Source organism: Dermacentor andersoni, chromosome 2 (assembly GCF_023375885.2).
Source record: "Dermacentor andersoni chromosome 2, qqDerAnde1_hic_scaffold, whole genome shotgun sequence".
NCBI lineage: Eukaryota > Metazoa > Arthropoda > Arachnida > Ixodida > Ixodidae > Dermacentor > Dermacentor andersoni.
In genome coordinates, this window is record NC_092815.1 from 54,995,513 (window position 1) to 55,017,527 (window position 22,015).

General features: G+C 49.1%; 1 protein-coding gene across 2 annotated transcripts in view; it reads left to right on the forward strand.

Moving 5' to 3' along the window:
• The first annotated feature begins 609 nt into the window (after positions 1-609).
• Positions 610-22,015, forward strand: part of LOC126542275 (ADAMTS-like protein 4) — a 60,602-nt gene continuing 39,196 nt past the window's right edge. For both annotated transcript variants that reach the window (XM_050189277.3, XM_050189278.3), the window contains exon 1: positions 610-2,079. In XM_050189277.3, coding sequence (XP_050045234.1) covers positions 2,057-2,079 — 23 coding nt within the window. In that variant the 5' untranslated portion in view covers positions 610-2,056. The remainder of the gene's footprint in view (positions 2,080-22,015) is intronic.

The following is a 22,015-nucleotide window of genomic DNA, read 5'->3' on the forward strand; positions in this document are numbered from 1 at the left end:
TGCTACATTGAGACGTCAAGGCTAGCTTTCGCGCAGAACTTTCTTTTTCTCGCTCTACGACTTAAGCGTGTTCATGCTCTTCGAGAAGCGTCGAGCCACACGCGTAGTCACTGTAAATCTTCGGTTACGAGAAATCCGCTCATTATGGCAGCCCGAACGGCGGTCAATCTCTTCTGTCGTTCGCGTCTGACGTCACCTGCTGCACGACGCGTCCGTATTCGCCTCGGTTCTTGCGACACGGAAGCCCCGGAGGGCTGATTCGCAAGCTGCACCACGCAAGCTATGCCAGCATCGAAGACGACAGAGATGTGCTCGGCCTGCTCAGAAACGACGACAGGCACGCGCAGACGTGCCACGTAGATGTGTAAGACACGTCGTGAATAGGCAGGCAGCAGCAAAAGAAACGTTTGCCGCTGAACGAGCCGGACGAGGAAGGGGTTCCCCGAGATGAAGTGGCGAGAGAGGAGGAACACGGGTAAGAGGTTGTCCTCCCCCCCCCCCCCCCCCTTCTGACTCGAGACACTTGCACGGTGCGGCCGGCGAGCCGCGTCCCCGACGCGTCGTCTTCTGCGAGAGCAGCGGGAGCAAGGCGGAGAAGCGGCGGATCTTTCGCGCTCCGTCCTCTCTCGGCGAGCGGCGTGCAAGCAAGCGGCTGTTGGTGGTTCTCGCTAGGCCAGCGAACGTCGTCGCCGACGCCGCTAGCGCCCCCCGGCGATCGCCACGAGGGGTGCACGCATCTCCTCCGGCAGCAGCAGGCCCTTCTGTTTGGAAGTCGTGCGCCTCCACAGGTGGCCCGGCGCGAGTGAGCAGCAGCGCAGCGCGCGCACACGCACGCCGTTTGCCGCTACCGCGGCTGTTTGGCCGATGGATTCGTCAGCGGCGCTGGCCGCACGGGAGAAGGAGGCTGGCGCGGCGCCTGCCGGACCACGACGACTACAACGACGGCGGCGACGACTACTAAGCGCTTAGCGCCGCGGGAGGCCACGCACCGTCCGCTAGCGTAGCTCGGCCCCCGCGCGGCGTCGTCCGCTGGGTGGTCCGTGACGGACGGCGTTGGTTGCGCCTGCTGCGTTTGGAAAGGACTTCAGCGTCCAACTTGGCTCGCTCGCCCTTCTCTCGCCATCGCCTCGCCCTCGCACCCCGACTCGCCGCCCCACAGCGAGAGACGACGGCGATCGACACGTCTTGCGTATCGCCTTCGCGCCTTCCTCCGGCTCCCCCCGTGAATTGTGCTTTTCTTTTTTCTCGCTGACGCCCGTGCTGCTGGAACTCCCCCGCCTGCTCCTATAGCTCACATCCGCATCCCTCCTCCGAAACTTTCTTTGCAATGACGGAGGAGTACGTATAAGCTTCAGCGCCCGAATAGGTCGCAGCCGGCGTTCGACTCGGTGGCTCGCCCAGGAGCGGATGCTCAACAAGACCGATACGCGAAGCGAGCCGTTCTCCCTCTTGTCTTTGCTTTTTTCTCTTTCCTTCCCATCGCCGACATCGAGCGCGACGCGCAGCCTCGTCGTCTTTTTCCCACGACGGAGCTCCGACTGTCTCCTAAACGTCACGCGGGAGCATAGTGTCGTTCGTGCCTGCATCACTCCCACCGCCGCCCACGACATACCGCCTCCCGCTCCTTCTTCTCGTGTGCCTGCGTGCTACACGTGTCGTTTTATGCCGAGCGGGGCATTATTCTTTCGTCTCCGCTTTTGTTTCCCGTGCAATATAGCTACCGCGAGAAGATGGCACTGTCCCGCGTGAGTTGTGACCGGCGGCAAATTTAGCGTCGACCACAAAAAACGCCAGCCCGCCCGCCAGTCGGTTGTCGACGTCTTCTTCCTCTGGTCGTCGTCTCGCGCGACGCCTGGCTCGCGCGCGCTCTAAACAGGAAGCGGTGGTCGCGCGGCGCCCCCGCCGACCGTAAAAGCGACGCAAGTGGACGACGGCGACGAGCCTCTGCAGCGCCAGTGCATTGCGAAAGGACTTGTCGCCGGCTGACGTCACCGATCCGTCGTCGAGCTTTCCGGAGGACCCCTTCGTCGCGGCGCGAACTTGAAGAACGGGAGCCATGGGCGGAGCCGCACACTTGAGGTGAAGTGAGAGTTTTATTTCTTCGTCGCTTTCGTGCGTTAGGCTATGTCTGTCATTTTCCGCCTTTTCCATTTCATTGCAGCGCGAGATTATTTTTTTTTCTTTTCTCGTTTTTTTTTTTATTTCACTGCACTGTAACGTTTCGATTCCAACGAAATCTCTTCGTAGAGAAGCGGAGCTTTTCAGATTGGTCCCATTTACTGATATCGGCAGTTAACACGCAGAGTTCAAAGGCGCAGAATCACGAAACAGGGTTCAAATTAATGAATGAATGTATTATTCATTGAATGTACTCAATATGACCAACAGCGGTTTCGCCTGCGGGACAGTTTGAACACCCCTGACACACGTCCTCTCACAGTGAGCAAAGCGCGTGGGCCATGGTCATATAAGCAGAGGCAAGCTGTAAGTGCCCTTTGTGATGTTTTAGTGGAAACTAGTTTTATCGACTGCCTATATAAGGAGTTCATTATTGTTTCGTCTTCTACGTTGTGCTTCTTTTTGAACGATCTGATCTCGTGTTGGTGTTGCTCCTTATGCGCATATGAAGAGACTTATGTGGATTCCTTCACTCCTGCATGCGTAATGAGCGACCATGATATAATTACTGGGCCCTGCTTTCGGTGCTGATTGTCCGTAGATGAGACAATCTTTGTGCGCTTGTGTTGGTGTGTGTATCGTGCGTATTTTAATATTTTACTCTTTGTTTTCCTTCTTATATTTTTTCTTGGGTAACGAATTTCGGATTTTTCGGTAGCCGGATCAGACGTAGACAGCCTTCCCATGCTTCTACATCTAAATAATAATAATAATAATAATAATAATAATAATAATAATAATAATAATAATAATAATAATAATAATAATAATAATAATAGTAATAATAATAGAGAAAGAAAGGCACGGACGACACGAGAGCGAACGCCAGTTCTTCTGCATGCTAAGTGATGCATACCCTCGTTCTGGATTACGAAGACGTTGGCAAATTGTGGTAATCACTATAACATCAACCTCTAATGAACAATGTCGAATATCGCAGTAATGGTTCTACACGAGATTTAAAAAACGTTGTAGCTCAGTTATAGTGTATCGCTCGCGCAGTGTGAAGTGGCAAATAATCATATTATCGTTCCCAATTCTTTGTTCGACTCGTCCAATATTTTCGCCAACAGTTTTCTTTCCAGTCTTTCTAAAGGCTTGCAGTTCCTCAACCATTTAAGCCGTAAGCCCGATCTGTGCTTGTTCTAGCAGTCTCTACCTAATCTCCAAAGACAAACCCTAATTGTACAGGTCGTACCTTCTTTGCTTTCCTCGCAGAGCATGAATCACTCTGGTCGCTTGATTTCACATTGTTCGCTTGACTTCGGCGCCAATCCGCTGTCTTTTAAGCTCTACGTTCAGCTCCTTATCAGCTGTTCAGTCTATTACATTCGAAATCTAGACTCGCGTGGAGGGCGAACCTTCTTCCTTTTCGGCACAATTGTCTTTTACTAAGCTCGATAGGAAAATGTAACGGGTAACTGCAGTAGAGTTTGCTACGGGCAAGTTGGGTACATAGTACTCACACACTCATGATACACAGTTTTTTTTTTTTTTACAACAGGTGAACACGCGTGTAGCTCATTTACTTATTCGAAACGTAAATGTGCTAAAATTCGGCGGAATGAAAGAATATACAAGTTTTCGATTGATCTTCTGGACGAGCGTGGTAGTTAAACAGCTTTACGAGCATTGCGCCCGCAACCTGAAATAATGAAGATCACGTTAAGAAAAAGTGTAATTCCTCGAGTCTTCGAGTATTATGCAATAAAAACTCAAGCTAGACTATCGCTGAACTTTATTTAAACGCTATATGCCGTAACTGGCTCGCCGCAAACCGCGCACAGCGGAGGATGGCATTTCCCCCTAGTGAATGTGTTTCACGGCACACTAGCCGAATCGCTCCGACACATCCACTTAAGTATAGAAGCATTTTCATTCTCGCGTCCAGCACAACACTGGTCCGGTGCCACGGTTTGCTTGCACATCGTTGGTGTTCTCGGAGCGCATGAGTGAGCGCTAGAGCTGACAGATTAAAGTTCCTCGTTTCTGGTTTGGTCCTCGTTGCCGTCCAGGAACTTTTGTTCTTGTTTGTTTCACATCTTGCGCTTCTTATTCACGTAGGGAGGGGAGCAATTAGTCAGGGTCATGAATTACGGTTAATAACAACCATTTATTCGTGCTTTTAAACGTTGCGCAACTGGCGTGGGCGAAACCGGTCCACGGCGATCAAGCGCGTTTCGTGAGCGCCGTTATACGAGATGATGTATGCAGATTACACCAGCCTCGTCACTGCTATTTAAGCTTTTCTTTCTAAAGTAATTCACTCGTGCACTGTGGGGCTGCAGCTTGCGAGTGCAAACATGCTCCGCTTGAAGGCACGACGCTGAACAAAGAAAAGAAGAAAAAAAAAACGATGAGTATACAACATCTTACACCCGATCTGCTCGAACGGGATGTGTGTGAGAGCAGGGAATTGGCGAACTTTTGCTGAAGCGTCGTGGGTAAAGCAAATCACGTATTCACAAAACGCTCTTATGCCAGAATTGTTCTCAAAAGCGAATTCAAGTCAATCCTGATCCCGAAAAAGAAAGCTCTTACGCGCTAGAATTAATCGTAAGAGAAAATTTCAGCCAATCGTGAAGCCGGACGTATGATCAGTGAAGGCGACAGGCCGACGGTCGTCACTTACGAACGAAAAAAAACTTTGTGGATTTGGCGCCTGGGCCCCGTATTCGCAAAATTGTTTTACGACGCTAGAATATTTAGTGTGCGAGAACTTAATCCAATCCTGACGCAGGACATATCATTAGCGAAGGCGCCCGGCCAGTGACGAAGAGCGCTTACGAAGGGAAGCTTTGTGAATTCGGGCCCTGATATACTACGTAACTAATTTACTACATACTAACTAAATGATTAACTACGTACGCCTAATTCCAAGAATATGTCATTGAAGTTGTGTACGCGTAGATTTTGTTAAATATTAACGCAGAAGAAGTATGAATGTGTTCAACTACACAGTAACGCGCACATAGGGACACGAAAGGGACAGAGAAGCAGCGCACTTGACGGAAAACGTCAAAAACAGTCGTTCGTTTTTAAATATTTCGTTCATTCTGAACGAATCGCTTTCAGACTCATGACACATGTGTTTAGGTTTGTGAATCTGTCCTGGTGTTTTACTATCCCGTTTATAGTGCAAGCTTGCTAGTGCACAGTCAGCTCTCGGGTATAATTTACGGTTGTGCCACCAAGTAATTACCATTCCGTAGCGTTATCATTTCTCTTGGCGCCATCTCCCGTAGCGCTGTCCTTGTCAAAAGGCACGAGTTATTTCCCCATTGGTTTCCTCGGATGAGCATGTGATTAAAAAAAAACATAGTGAGAAGTCGCCAAGCCTGGTGCATTTAATTTCGACACTCTCCTGTGCTTTTTATTACCCAGTCACCCGCGACCAGAACTGCCCTATTAGCCTTGAGAATAAATAGCCTCGGGACGCAAAGCTGATGGAACTGAAAACGTACGGCGCCGAATAATAATGAACGCTTACCTGTAGCTAGCGAGAAGCAAATTCCGGTTTCCCAGAATGGCTAAGACCGCCCGTACTATGACGCCATGTGGTATGCCACTGTAGCTAAACTATAGCTCTACTGACTACCTGGAAAATTGCACCGTGTCAATTTTCTACATGGGAGAGGTCATTGTAACACCTTTACGAGGATAAGCTCCGTTGCGGACCGACGTTGGAGTGCCAACGTTATATTTATCCTAGTGATACCGCCCCCCGCCTCCAAAGTTTCTGCAAACTTGTTAGTTAATTACTGGCTTGAGAAATTAACAGCCCACCGTTAAAGGGACTCATAAGTACCTTGACAGGCTTGACTCATCATCCTCAAGTTTTACCACGCCTCTACTCCCCTGTGTGTACTCTGAAAGTCGCTCTTGCACACACTGAAGACTGGGCGGACGTAGAGGACGGATGCGAGTCATATCGCGTATGAGCTCTTACATTAATGAAGTACTCGCAGCAAGACTTAATAAAAGGGAAGGCAGAACAATGTGAAATATCCAGCCGTACACGTCGCGTTCACTTACTGCAACAGCGTATTTGCAAAGTTATTGTGCTCACCAGCCAATACGCGTGCTTTTGATGCATCGGGCTTGAGTCTGACCTCTCTGTTGGTGCATTGTACTTGTCACTTTCGAGCATTCAGGTCGCTTTGGCGACGCGATTTTCATAAGGCTCGTCGGTATCGAACTACCGGAACACATTCGCCTGGTTTATTCAGAGTGCTCGGACGTTCTCTCACCTTCGAGTTCGGAGTGCGACTGAGATCCTGCATCGTTCCGGTCACGTGGTTCCTCCCATTGTTCAGGGAGCAGCGGAGAGTTGCGCTCGGGGATGGCTTCTCGTGCTATCTTGAGCAATATTTTCTGTACACTGGCACACCCACGTGCTCAAAGTTTGGAGTATGATGCGGAACGTTCATGCTTTTTTTTTTTTTTTTGCGAATGGCCAGCCACGCAACAGAAAATAAGACAGCATATCACCAGTATACCCCTACCACTCCAACCAAACTCGTGTGATGAGTGGATCACGCTCTCCTGATGGGTTCCGTGCCACAACTCGGCAAATCCTTGGCCGACTTCATCACGGCAAATCTTTATGAATAACACCAAGGAGTCAAGGCTCCGACGTTAACCCCCGTATTCAGAAATGCATCTTAACTTGAAGCCCATGCTTGACTAGATCTAAATTACGCCCGTCGTGAACGCGCCGAGGGAACGCAATGAACCTCCTGGGCACGTACACGCCAGGCGTCATTTATATCAAGTCAAGCATGAGCTTCAAGACGCATTTCTGAATATGGGGGTAAGACCATTATTAATGTTTACACCTGCCTTGAAAGGGCTCGACATCGCTTAATTCGATTTAATGGAATGCTGTAGGAACCAAATCAAGGTACCATGCGTATGTGTTATCTGAAGAAAGAATTAACTTGCCATCCCAGCCCTGCGAAAGTGGATGCCCGGCGAAGCTGTTGCAAAACCTCCACTACAACTACTGAGGGGGTATGCAAAGCTTTATTAATATTTCGTATGCTTGTTTTCAGCTTGTTCTTTATTGAAACGTATGCTTTTCCGTGCGTTGTGTGGGTAATTTAAATGAACGTATGCACTGTTGGCTTCAGTTTTCTGAGCGCTTCTAGCCTCTGCATTACGAGGGAGATGAGCCGTTACATTTTTGCTTCCTTATGGGGCATGAGCCATTGCTGATGATGATAATTTTTGTTCCGGACGGACACGAAAAATGCCGACCAGTGAGAGGCTAACAGCTAGCTTCGCTGTAAAGATACGCAAGCACAAAATTGCAGCAGATGATGAGCTTTCGCCGTATTCACAGTATCCGGAATACTTAGAACACGTCCTTGGGTCATCGGTTGAGCGTACCAACGCCTGACAATGTAATACTTTACAAAAGTGCCGCAGTAGCAAAGCAAGAAGGTTGGTACGACTGCCTTTGTGATAATTTAGCTTCACTTCCTTAAGCTGGAGTGGTGCCTTTTCTCTATTTTTTTCTTTAATTTTCACACGTGGTTATTATCAATGACTACCGTGGAAGTCATCGCCCGACCTGGCATCGCCAAACGGTTGCTATTTCTGACACATTTGGCCTCATGACGGGATATGAATGGTATTGTAAATTTTCGCTATACGCTTCATCTCAACTCGGCAGCAAAGTACGGGCGTTATCTCGGCGGTCTTCTTGAGTCTGCCTCTCAATATCAGGGCACGAAGGCTATGGTAACACAAAAGTACCTCACCATGTCACTTACTTGGATACCATGTCATTGTAGAGACATTCCCATGTAGAATGGTATAGTGACGCGTTGTGGGCACAGGGAGGCCAGGGTGCATAGCGGTAAGAAGGCTGAGGCGTGGACGTACTATACCTCTTTATTTTTTTTTTTTACTATTCCAGAGCTCTTTGTATAAATATATGGTTGTCTGATGTTGGGTGCCATGCCATAGCTTCTTCTCTTGAGAGGAACATGTGGGGGTGTAGGTATACGCGTCTGTTTAATTTGTAGCGTTAGACGATGGTGCTGTATTGCAGGGGTATACGGTTTCCGCCGATGGAGTTGAGTCGCCTTGTTCTTGCGAGCGCTCGGGTGGCACGCCGGTTTCCTCGAAGGGACTCGTGTCCTGTGGTCATTGCGAAGTCTACGTTCAGTATAGTATTTGGTGTGTCGTAGGATTCTGCAGGAAGGGGCGGAGAAGCTCGCGTCTCCAGCCAGTTGAAACGCTTATGCACTTTCATCAAGAGATCAATGAGTCACAATGCTACATATTTCTCGACTCAAAGCCTCTTCGAAGTTTGGTCCTGAGCACGTGGGAGCTAAAGAAATCTTGTGGCGTTTGCTACGACTTCCGATTTCCAAGCCGCAAGGAGGCACTTGGTTTAGTACTGTTTCACGAAAATACACCATGGACCCGTAGTGATAAAGTACTGCATCAACGGCAAGGGGCTCAGCGATATGGATTAAGTAACACTGCCAGAGGAAGCGTCTGGTGGAGCGCCTTTGAAACTAGTAAGAAACGCTACACGTGATTGCGCTATAGTCCCGTATAGACGGGGACTGTCCGCCAACCAACGTGTTACTTGCACAACTCTTCGTGATTACCTTCATTGATCCTGCAGCTCTCGCCAGCCTCAGATCCTGCAGTCACATAGTATGGTTAAGAAATGAAATAGCATCCCCCCCCTTATTTTTTCTCCGAGTTACTGCCTTCATTCGTTGCACAAGATCGCCTATTCATGTTCATCCCATGATAAGCGTATTCGATTCGTCACACTGGGCACAGAGGAAGCATCTTTGACTTGCGGTATCCCATGCAGTCAAGACACGTTGCGCATAAAGCCCAAGTGACCAGACATCTAACTGGATCTAATGCTCTATCCTAAAGACTTCGGGACAATAGCTTGCTTATGGCGTAGATACGTGCGAGGCAGAGACTAGATGTACCGAAGTTTGCTGAAAAGACGAAGTTCCGTTAACATCCGGGCACTAACGTCTACATTAACGAAATAAATTGAATGGCCCTGTGTAGGCTTTGTTTACGTTTCGCTCCATCCATTGTCCATAAGCTAGTCTACATATTAACGAGACATTAATGCATTGAATGCAACATTAAGGGATAGGAAGACAGCGGTGTGGATTAGAGAGCAAACGGAGGTTTAAAAAGAAGAAATTGAGTTGGGCCGGGCATGTAATGCGTAGGCCAGATAACCGGTGGCCTATTAGAGTTGCAGAATGGGTGCCAAGGGAGGGAAAGCATAGTCGGATGCGACAGAGAGATAGGTGGTGCGATGAAATTAGGAAATTTGCAGGCATGCGATGCTGCAGGCTGGCACGAGACCGGGGTAATTGGAGATCACTATAGGAGAGGCCTCCGTCCTTGCGTAGATAGGATAAGGATGAGGATGATGACGATGATGTTGGTGGTGGTATAGTGCTGGTGGTGGCATGATGACGACGATGATGAAACTCCACGCAAACGCGTGCCATAATTCAAGGGCTGCGCCTTGACGGGTGTCACCGTAATGAGGCACGACTGCGCGCTCTTCTGTCCTGGAGAGTTGCACGCACGCGAGCTCAGCTTCCGCTCACTGTCTGGCCCCAGTCTGCAGCGGCACGCGTTCTGCACGCGCTACGCTGCTTCCCAGGGCCGAGCGGAGCCGATAATGAGGCGCTTCCCCGTTCCGCCGTCGTGTAGACGTCGAGCGCGTCCCAAGGGCCAAGCGTGCGCTGCTCTGTGCAGCGAGCAAAGCGCGCGTGCCTGCGACGCGCAGCTTCCGCAGAACGGACTGCAGCTGTCACTCAATTAGCTCGCGCATTCATCAGCGAGGCTTGGCCGTGGCTGCAGGTCGCTCGCTCGCTCGAGCGCGCGGCTCGATTGTCGGGCCACCGAGAAAGGGGGGGACCTATCTGTCATCGCCGCCGGCCCCGGGCGCGCAGATTTACGGCCGACCACACGTGGAGATCCGTGCACGACGAGCGTGCTCTCGGTTTTAGTATTTTCTTTCCCCTTCCATTCTCCCTCTTTCGCTCTCCGTACCTTTCCTTCGTATTTTCACGCGAATATATTTTCCCTCTATACGTGCCGTATTTGCGCTCGTATTACGAGCATCAGTTACGCATGGCCGACCACGCTTTAGATCCACGCACTACGACCGGGCTCTTCTATTTTTTTTCCCCTTTTCTCCTCCGGCTGAATCTGATTTCCTTCCGAATACCGTATCTTCGCACGTGTCACAAGCGCCTCGAACGCGAGGATCCTAAAGAATTAGAACCTTGTCCACTCTGTCATATATGCTGACAATTTCTAATTTTAAAAAAAAAAAACACGAGAAAGAAAGAAGAACTGCTGGATACTGTCCCACAAGTATTTGGATCACCCCTCTTCTGTGTTTCATTCTTCTGAAGCATTTATTTTCTTCTTTCTTTAGTATTAAAACAAGTTTTGTTCAGTTGACGATGTAAGCCGCCAACGGCCGGTTTCCGGATATGGTTAAGAGGACGTTCACCATCCGGCCAACAATATATAAAACGATACGTGATACCTTATTTAACACAGCCTCAAGCGTTGTTTCATTAGTCGCAATACCGAGCGACTACGCTACATTAAACATTATTGCATCGCTCATTTCGATTTTGTGGTCATCTTCCTTCTCCTCTCTGCGGTCGCGGGGACGACGGATATTTAGTTCACAGAAGAGGCAGAGTGGTCGACCTGAGCTGGTGCCCTCGAGCCTGACACCAGGGAAGATGGAAGGGGAGCGAATGCACATATACAAATGACGTTGAGGAGAATGGAAGGAGTGGACGCGTGCGCGTGTTACACAGCCGCCCTATACTATAGAGCCGCTCACCCAGCGACGTCTACGGCCTGGACGATCCCATAGCCTAAGACCCATAGCATTTGCCTTCATGTGCTCGCGCAATATGCTTTTGCGATGTCCCGTCAGCTAGCTTTAAAGGAGCCCATTGCTGTGCACTCAATAAGGTGTTGCGCTCGTCAGGGCCCTTGCAAGGCATGCTCGCAGTACCGCCTGTGCATCGCGAATACGCATACATCCTCGTTCGCGAGTCTTGTCTTCGATTCGATAACAAGCAGCTATGATGGTGCTGGCAGTGATCGAACGTTCAAGACTCACTAATTGACTAATTCATTTCCTTCACAGTATGCATACACAAAGGGGGGGAAAGATGTTGAGCCAATAGCCTACGCTAGTGCGCAGGCACGACCCCGTGTACACATTTCGGAGCAGCAAAAACAAGGAAATTCATTGAAGGTTATGTATGATTATAAGTTATAACACGAAATCAAAAATGTGCAGAAGTGACCGGAATTTCATAACGGCGTGAAACAAAGAATGCTTTTGTCAGATGAAGCAAACGTAACGAAAATATTAAAGGAACGAAGTTACTACGAAAAGAAGATGAGATTATTTCTGGGAAATTGCTCTTATGTCTATACGTGAGCTGGTGGCATCTGTTCTTAATTCATTATTCGTTGTGGCGCTTAGTTGCGACGCCCGTATAGGCGCCTGGATAGTTCGATTATCTTTCCTCGCGGGAGACTATGCGCGCAAAGATGCAGCATTTCTTAGCACACGACGACGCCGTTCGCGGCGTCTCTTTTTCATGGAAACGAGCGCGTGCGCGTTTTATGCACGCGTGGAACTGCTACCACGTGACCACCCGTTTACGGCCCGTTCGAGCACGGAAACCGCGCCGCACGTACGGATTTCTGGCCGTTCGGCGCTGCGAAGACACACGTGTGGGACGTACACGTGCGTAGTATATATATACACGCGCGTTGGTACAAGTCACGCCTGCCAATTAACTAGTTGCTTTACTTTGTCACGGTTTTTTTTTTTTTTTGTGCGTAAACAGTAACAGGTGGCAAAGGGCTGAAATATTCTTTCATATGCTAAACCTCTTCGCGGGCTGGTTCCTCCGGTTCCATTTACTTTTTTTTTTTTTATAAGCCCGTCGTCTGTAATCCGAAGGCGTGCAGCATGTCTCGTTCGTAAAGTTCTCCAGCTTGCGCGCTCTTTTGAGTAAAGAAGCCGTTGTTCGCTGGGAACAAACTGTTGGCAGTACAATCTATTTTCTTTTCTTACGTTTCGAACTACAAGAGCGCCCGAAATATTTCACGCGAAGAGCGCCCGAAGCTTGGCGAATGCGTGCGAACACTATACGACACCTCCGGAGACTAGCTGCGCGTAACCCACGTAAAGCAAATAGCGATGGCAGGAATCCTCTCAAGCGCCGACGTTGTGTGCCTATGCCGCTGCAGGACGCGTGCAATCTCAGCGTCCTCCGAGGCGCGCGCGGCGAACGCGTCGTGCGACGTGGAGCAGTATTTCACGCGAGCGGGTCTTGTGCCTTGGTCGACGCTTAGTGGTTCACACTACGCATGCGTCATAAATCAAGTGAGTTTGTTGCACGGGCACGTGCAGCAGACAAAGCATGCCCTCTAATGACTTTGGAGAGATTAAATGCTTCTTCATTCAGATAAAAAATTAACAGAAGAGTGCTTAATGATGCACAGGGCGTGCCCTATATAGAGGTAGCCTTCTCATCAACAGTGGTGGTTCTCGCGCCGTCTCTGCATATGCCGCTGCGAACACGTAGATGCTGTTGCGTTATAGCATATACTTTCTTTGCGAGTAGTTTCTTGCAAACTGCAAGTAGGCTTTTCCACCTTATTGGGCTCGACGGTGCCGTTATTGAGCCGAGGGTAGGCTTGCAAGCAGTGAGAATGTAGTGGTGAAGAGATCGTGGCGAGGATAGCCGACACCAGCTCGTTCGCTTCTGCCTTATTTCCACTTCTTTGGCGACGCCGGCCAAACTTCGGATCAAACGAGACGTGCGGGGAAGCTCACTTGCGCAATTTCGCATGTCACCTATCCTGACAAGCAAAACGTTTTGCTTGTTTACACGTCCCATTTGTTTCAGCGAGTTGTCGCTGTCTCACTTCTCTCTACTTTTTTTTTACCAGTGATACTGCCCGAAGAATGAAGTATTTTACTAACCTCAAAGTTTCAAAAATTCGCGTAACGTGTTCTAAGATTAAATGCTGGAAGCCACCTTGTTCTACTGATCGAAATCCCACACGCGTGCTGAGTCTGCATGCATACATACATACATACATACATACATACATACATACATACATACATACATACATACATACATACATACATACATACATACATACATACATACATACATACATACATACATACATACATACATACATACACACACACATACATACATACATACATACATACACACACACATACATACATACATTAGCGCGTGTTTGCTTTGGAGCGGGCATCAGTGAAAAGTGCCTTGCGGACAAGTGCGTAAATGCGTCCGGCATGTGGCCTCACTACACAAAAGGGGCGGCAATGAGAGGCCTCACGTCAAGCCTGCGTGCAGCGTGGAAGAAAGAACGACGGGCTGCCCCTCTCGGGGGACACGCGTGCATGCATCGCGGCCATTTGATCCAGCAGCGCCGACCGAAGGGATCAAGCCTTCCGAAAGGGGCTGGGTCACGCGGCGCGCGCCTGTCTTTCTGTAATTGCCTCACGACGCCCACGTAAAGAGCGTGGCGGGATTGGCCCCCTTGTTCCGGCTCGGGAATTGAGACGGTGGCAGCAGCGGTGGGAGCTACTATACGCAGCCGCACAGCTGTCCTGGACACGCTGTGGGCTTTTCAAGTTGCTGCGCCCTGTCGTCTTCATTGTCGATATCGCTTTGCGCACACAACGCCTTCGCGCCTCGATGTGGCGTGTATTCGGCCAAAAGACAGAGCCTCGACTTTGGCTGCGCGAACGCAGCGGGGGGGCACGCCGTATCCGTGTGCCCGAAGGCTTTGGTATTGGACAGAAAGCCAGAGGGGCTCAGATACGCTGACAGAACTGCCAAATCCTGCAGTCGGCGCATTAGTCTCGGCCGTGGAAGCCGCTTTTCTCCCGCAGACAGTGACGGACGACTACGTGAGTCTGGCCACCTACCCGCTTTCTCGCCCACAAGATAATTCCGAATGGTGTCGGTCCTGCGTCATTTTTGACGAAATATTGCCTCCAAGGAAACACGACCTTTGCACTATCCGTCAATGGATCCTGCATGTGAGCATAATCGCTTGGTGTGTACCTCGCCGTGATGTAGCCTTGGGCTTCAACTGGAAGTGTGCATCAACGCAAACAAAGAACGGGCTCGTTTGGAAGTATGCTGGACAAGAGAGCATTGAATCTGAGACATTTCTCATTTACTAAGCCAGGGCGTGGACAGCACAGAAGTTTTAATGGAGTATAACCTACATGCACCTTCCAGTGGAACAACGGGAGCACTTGCAGCTTCTTCAGAACTGCATATACGTGTGTTCTTTCGTTGGCCTCGATGGCACAACGTCTCCAACAGTCTGTCGTAAAAGCTGTTTTTCTGGACGTTCTAGTTCACCCGCTGGAAGTAGCTGAGTGTCAGAGGGGATCTTGAACACGGCCTCGCTGGCGCTGTTGCTTTTCTTCCGCTCCATCTCTGATTTCATCATCCTCAGATGTGTTCGTCCAGGTCCTGCGCAACTAACAGGTGCAATGCGCGCACGCTCGTGGCACTCGACCAGTCCTGGATGACCGTGGTCGAACCTTTTTCTATTCTCTACCGCCGAATCCTTGAGGCGCATGCGTATCGTATAAACCGTCGTAAGTTTTTCGAGCGGGATATTCCGGCCGCCTTTAATCGGATACACTGTTACTTCATATTCCTGTGCCCCGTTTCCCCAGGACATAAGCAGCATCGAGCAGAAGTCTGGAGAACGCTATCTTTTCTCGAAGCCAGACATGTAGCAGGGAATTAAATGGCAGTGTAAATGTATGCGTGTTCTGCCGCTGCCATATGCACTGACAGAATTTCATGATGCACGGCTGTGCCATCAAATATTTAAAAAATTTGCTGATGCCGTGGTCTGTAAGCTTTCGCTCCCGAGAGTACATACTGCAAAGCCCTTCGAATTTCATTCGTAGTTGGACTTGGTATTGTCACACTTCTGCAACTACGTTTGGTCGCGGCTATACATGGCTGTTCTTGGAACTGATAGTTCGCTAGAGAATTCATCTGTCGCCTTTATCATCAAGGCTGCTAATGACATTGCCCTGTTTATGTCTGACTTCATGCATCATGTGTCTGCCAATTTCATGTATTCGTCTTGTTCTTTTCATGCTCCATATCCTTATAGAACTTAGTAGATATCACATAGAAAAATTTAACTTCAGTATTTATAAAGTTCATTTTATTTGCGCCATAAAATTCATTAATGTTTCCCACTATGTCCTTGTTTGCTAGAAATTGCTCTATTCCCTCTTATCAGGAAGATCTCCGTAGCTCAAGACGTGACAATTTGTCAGCATTAGATAGCCTGTTCGGATGCAGATATTTTCAGCAGCAAGTCTGACAATCAACAAGGCTGATTTTTGGGTTAGTTGGTACGGTTTACTCATAATTGGAAAGCCTTTAGCGCAATTCAAAAAGACAGGGACGTGACAGAGACACAGGACAGCATTAACTTTCAACTGACGTTTATTGGAACACAGAGGCAGATATATAGCGAAGCAGGTATGGAAATTACAAAAGATGCAAAAATACAAAAGATAAATCACACTCTACGCATGGGCACGTCATTACCGTCCAGGAACGTGATTTCCTTGTCAGAAAGATAAACTGACAGTGTACTAACACAGTCTGCTCCATTTTTTCGAATCAGCCGGGCTTCGATTATTTCACGCATGCAGCGGTCTTTGCTTCTGACCTCCACTGTGCATGCGCCGAACATTGGCTTGCACGTTTTGCTGGGACAACCATGGCATTGTTCAGAAAGGTTCCATGGTAGAGTATATAAGCGCGACTGGACGTGGACGAAGAAAGAAACAGATACACAGACACAGCGCTTATATACTCTACCATGGATTCTAACCAACTAGCCCGCCATGCAACGTGTTTTAACCAATCAGAAAGGTTCCCGTCCCTAAGTCATGCCACATTTCGTTTATGTTCTGCAAGCCTTTCATTGAGGCATCTGCCAGTTTGCCCTATGTATACCCGACCACAAGTCAACGGAATACGGTAAACCATCCCTTGCGAGCACTCCACAACCTTATTTCTATGCCTCACGTTACATCCCCTTGTTCGTTTAGGAAAAGGGTCCGTCAATTTAACAACTTTGATAGCTTGTCTGGGGCAGAGAATGTCAACTTCACGTTCGCCTTATTGGCCACCCCCTTCAGCATATGGGAGATACCGTGCATGTACGGAATCACCGCCGTCTTTTCCCTTTCGGTGGATTGTTCGCCGCGGCTCTTCTTGCGCTTTTTCACCAAGCCTTCCGCCACGGAAACAGACATCTTTGGCATAACCAGCCGCAGAAAGGCGACTGGCTTGCTCGCTCAGGTTGACGGGTTTCATGACAGGACATGATTTTTTTCATGGCGTTGGTGAAGCACATGTTCCCAATTGCCCGTTTAACAAGCTTCGAGTGGGAGGATGAATACGAAAGGAGTGCTTTGTTAGCCCTAGGGTGGTGATACCAGCTTACGTGAGTGTCTGCGAAAATTAACATTAAATCTAAAAATTGCAATTTGTTGTCAGCCGGTAGTTCATGGGTCAAATCAAGTGGCTTAAAACAATGCCTAAAAAGTCTTAAAAATAATGTAAGGTCCTGTCCAACGCTAGCTATGCTGTTGTCTAATAAAATTTAAAGATCATCAACAAACCTAAATACCTTTAAAACCTTTAAATCTTGTAGATAGGTGGCTACCGTTCTGTCACGTTGAGCTAAAAACAAATCGCTAAGAACCGGCGCTATGCAAGACCCTATGCAGACGCCACGTTTCTGTATATACACACCATAATTCCATCCTGCATAGGCCGAGTTTAGATAAAATGTAAACGTTGTAAACACTGCATGTAGTCAGCAAAACCTCGCGCGGAGGTGGAAACTAGGAGTTTTTTTTTATTATTATTTTTTTTTGTGCGCTAGTTCATTCATTGTACCTCTCAATGCGAATTGATTACGTTCAAGTGTCATTACGCTACGGCCCACAGTCGCTTATCTTTTTCACTGTGTTGGCGTATACTCTAAATTTGCCTATACGTCACTTTGTAGAATAAACGACAAACATTCTACACGAAGTTCCACACTGGCGTTCACATGCGATGAGATTCGCAATTGTGCATGTTTTGTCCCGTTTAGTCAGCTCCTCTAATCTGAGACCTTGAGTTCAAGACATCACGCTTCCTTTTTCGCATGAAGACCAGCACCCCCACCTATATAACCGCACCTGGAAATTGACTTCAAGGGCGTCCCACCTCCTTCTTCGCGAAACAATATCGAGTGTGGCCCGACGAAGCTGAAGCGTCGAGTTTGTAAATACGAATTCTGCCCCTGCGGCTTCCCAGTTGGAGGTCACAAGTGTAACTCATTGTCGCGGCGGCTATACACCGGTGGATTGGGAAAAAAGAAGAAGTAACGATCGTTTGTTAAAATACCGATCACGTCAAAGCACCGCGAATGTCCGTAATTAAACTAAGACGTTTTGCGTAGGGCCATGTGGTCTGCTGTGGATTTAAAAGAGTGATATCAATCAGGTTGTCACGTCCCTCCCACCTTTCTGCACTTAAGAACAGCGAAGGTAGAGATCATGGCTGCGTCTCTTTGTTTGCGCTCCTTTCAGTGGTCTCAGCATATACTTCGCGCTGGCCCTCCCCGTCTTCTACGTCTACAACTTCGTTGCGCGCGCACAAGAAGGAAGGAAGAAAAAACTTGGAGCACTTCTGCTCTATCGCTTCACTTTCAAGACGCCCTCGGTTTTTTAAACGATCTGTCTATATTCCCGTAACGCACGGATGGTCGAAGCAGCGGGGAAGCGCCGCGCTCGACTCCCGTCCAAGGCAATGCATGCAGGGTCGACAAGGCGACAGTGTAGCCACTATTCAGCGAGAAAAGGAGTCGCCCGGCGACGCGCACTCGAGCGCAAACAGGTGTGACGCGGCGCGTGCCTTTAACGACGCGAGAGGCAAAGTTATGGGCGGCTCGAAACGCAACCTGTCGAAGCTGCCAAATGCTAACGGAAAGTTCCTCCTCGGGCCACGTTGGTTTAGAGCGGGCCTTCCTTTCCGTCGGATCCCTTCTCTGTTGCCGGGCGCTTCTTTCTCCTTCCTGCCTGCCTCGCTGCAGGTGTCGCATCGTGCAACGGTTGCAGCAAACGTGCATGCTGCGCGGGTCCACAAAAGATCCGCTACGGTGCATTCGCACCTGCGACGTTGCCTCGCCGCTGCTTCGGGTGTGCGTGAACAGTTAAATGATAAGTTCGAGACAGCCGCGGCCGTGTCGCGCGTTCATTTGTTTGTTTGTTTGCGTTGTGTTCGGAGACACAACAGTCGCAGACAGGTCAGTTTAAGTACCGGGATTCAACGCACGATTACGAGATCAGCATTGGAAGATAGACGACCAGCACAATACACGCGGGATGTAAGAATGTTTCGGGAGCTCTGGGCGACAATAAAGAGCACAGAGCCGACGACACGGCCGACGGCAGGGCTGATACAGAGTGAAAGTGGTCCAATGAAGAAATTGCTCTGGGAATGCCATGGCGGGAAATATGGCCACGAAATGAATGCGAGGAGCAAGAAGGATAAAAATGTATTGGAAAGACGGCATGTGTGGAACGGTCAAAGTGGCGGACATTGCGGGTAATGTTCAAGAGGAAATGTTTCGATGGTTTGGTCATGTAATGAAAAGACACGAGGAATTAAATCGGCAAGAGAGCAGTGACTTTCTCTATATGATGGCAGCGTAAAACGAGGTCGACCTCAAAATAAATGGAGGGATAATATAAAAGAAAGGCAGAAAACTTCAGGCGTCAATCTTGCAAAATCACCTTCGTCATGCCTTCGTCATTCAAAATCTTTACGATTTTGATTCAGCGTTCGTAGTGCCTCCTTCGCGTCTCTTCTGTCCGCGACAGCGCATGCGCACACCTGACGACTGGTAGGCGCACCCGCGCCTAGGCGCTGAGCTACGCATTTGCGGCCGGATGAGTTGATTGTTGGACATCGTGGCGGTACAGCGTTAAAAAGCAACACAGAAAATCACTCTTAGTTTTCTTCACACTAAGCAACGCCCTACCCAGCCTCCTGCCAACTTGTCATGGTTTATTTCCGCATCATGTGCTGACGTTCAGCTGCGTTGTTACATACAAACTGAGATACATAGCGCAAGAAAGACACAGGGACAAGCAGGAACACGGGACGAGCGCTGCTTGGCCCTCTGTCTTTCTTGCGCTATGTATCCCAGTTTGTATGTATTCCACCAACACGCCCAAACTTCTTCCCTGCTAAAGTGCGTTGTTACGCCGCTCGTTTATTTTACGTTCACTTCATGGCTCGCCGCACCCGTGCCACCGGCGCTCTTTATGCGTTCCGCCTCAACGCTGTTTCGTGGCGATACCGAGCATAGGCAGTGCTATCGCGAATCATTAAAGTGGGCCCTTTGTAGCATGCCCGTCGCTTTGTCAGCGTAAGTGTGGGAAGTCGGTTGTACTTTCTAGGTATATATAACACGAGTAAACACGGGTGGACAAATAATGTGTCGCGAGTATTCCAGAACGCCCCCCTTCGTGACCCGTAAGCAGCTTAAGTCCATCGCGTAATGGTCATTAAGCATTTTACTGTGCCTATCGAGTTCGCTTTCCTTAGGGGGCTGCAGGCGAGCTTGCCGGAGTTCGTACGTGCGCCCGACGTACAAAGGTCCGCCATCGAGTTCGGCGCGGAGCAGCGGAAGCGGACGGGGAGGGTTTACTAAATGCGTCGGTGGTTCGATGCTCCGGCGTGGCTTGTTAAAGCAGGCAGCCAAGTGGCTCAGCTGATGGATGGACGGACAGGCGCAAAAACACGCCGCCGTCGCGTCGGCAACGTGGCGCGGCGCAACCGCGGCGTTTCGGGCGCGCCGCGCACCTTTCGCCTCCTCGGAACCCGCGCGGCGTGAAAGCTGTGCGGTGGCGCGTGTGTAGACACACACAAACACGCCGCGTTTGATACGAGCCCTGCGCGGGAGTGCCCTCCGAGGATCCCGATATAGAACGCGTCGGTCCGCCCCGCGCATCTCTATAGCTGTACGCTCTGCTGGGACATCAGGCGCCTTTTTTATGTATTTAATTACCTCATTAGAGCCGGCACGGTTAAAGCTTTACACTGTTGCAGCTGTTAAGCTGGTGCTCAAAGACTGGAATGACGATTATTGCGTTCCTTAAAGGACGTGCTTTTTTCTTCTCTTGGCGGAGTGAAATGAAGGGACGTGGAACATCGCGTTTAGTCCTGCCAAAGTTTGGTTCTGAGAAACAGAGACTATAGTCGATAACTTGAGAAGAACAGGATTGCAACGTACATGTACGTAGCAACCATTGTTCCCCAAAGAACCAAGAATAATGCAATATGTGAGTTTTTGCTATCTCTGCTCGCATTTCTGGGTTAGACTGATTGCATAGACACGTGGTAACACGCTTTTGCGACCCGGGAAGACTCTCTCGGATGCATCGATCGCCGGCCCAAATTGCTATAGGCAAACCCGACCCGCCTAGAGCAACACGACCGAACTCTTTAGGTATCCCAAGGCAGCACGGGAGCACTCGTCATTCTGCGTTCTCAGACGGACTACAGTGCAACGGCTGGCCAATAACATTGCCTTTAGCTTCTGTGATCAAACGAGAATGAGCGAATCCATTAGAACTGGTCGAAAACTTGAAAATTATGGCCGTCAAGGTAAATCTGCAGCTGTGGCGTTCGGCCGATCCAATCGCTGGTCATGTTTCCAGCCGCGGTGGCCGCATTCCCATTTGAGCAAGAACACCCGTGTTCTTGTACTTGGATGCGCGTTAGAGAACATCTGGTAACCTAATTAATCCCGGCGGCCAAATTAATCCGCAGCGCGCTCTACACAGTGTCTCTCCCAACCCCAGCGTTGCATGGAGAAGTTTCAAATAAATAAATAAATAAATAAATAAATAAATAAATAAATAAATAAATAAATAAATAGCCGAATCTTCGCGCAGGCATGCATGCAGGCTTACTTGCCACAGCAGCCCGATCCAGCGCAGCTGGACCTGCGAGTGTTCCCAAGAAAAAATTTTTGACAATTTCACAGGGAGACATATGAAACTCTCCGATCGGATATTTGTGTGGTCCAAGGCTGTAAGAATGATTACATAGTTTTCAACTACGTCTTTTGTTATCGCACGTCTAGTTGCAGCTTTGTTGGCCTCTATAAATTTTTGTAAGGCCCTAACGGTAACCAGTGCGATAAAAAAAAACCCTTAAGGGTGTAAATATCTTTACAGTGTACAAAAGTGGTCTGCAGGCCAGTAAGCAGACTCGGTTTATTTCTGTAAGGTTCACATTAACGGCCAGTGTGTGGCGGTGGTGAAAAGTGTTGTAAGAAAAAACTAAGTGTATTTGTTTTGGATTCCCGTATACGACCACTCCACTCTACTGCAGTCTGTGACGAAGGAAACGATGGGATTGCGTAGCGTCGGAACTAAAGCCAGGCCCATTTCCACGAGAAGCTTGACGAACACCTCCGTCAAACGCCGCGGATCGTCGCTATTCGCCACCTGTTACGACGTAGTTACGGATAACGAGATGACCAGAGCTGTATTTTAAGAAAAACTCTCTCATCGGGCGTGTCGCAACCCCTGCCTTTATGTATCGCGACGAGAAACGTCAGCAGCTGTATACGGTTCGTCCGTATTTTTAGCGACACAGGG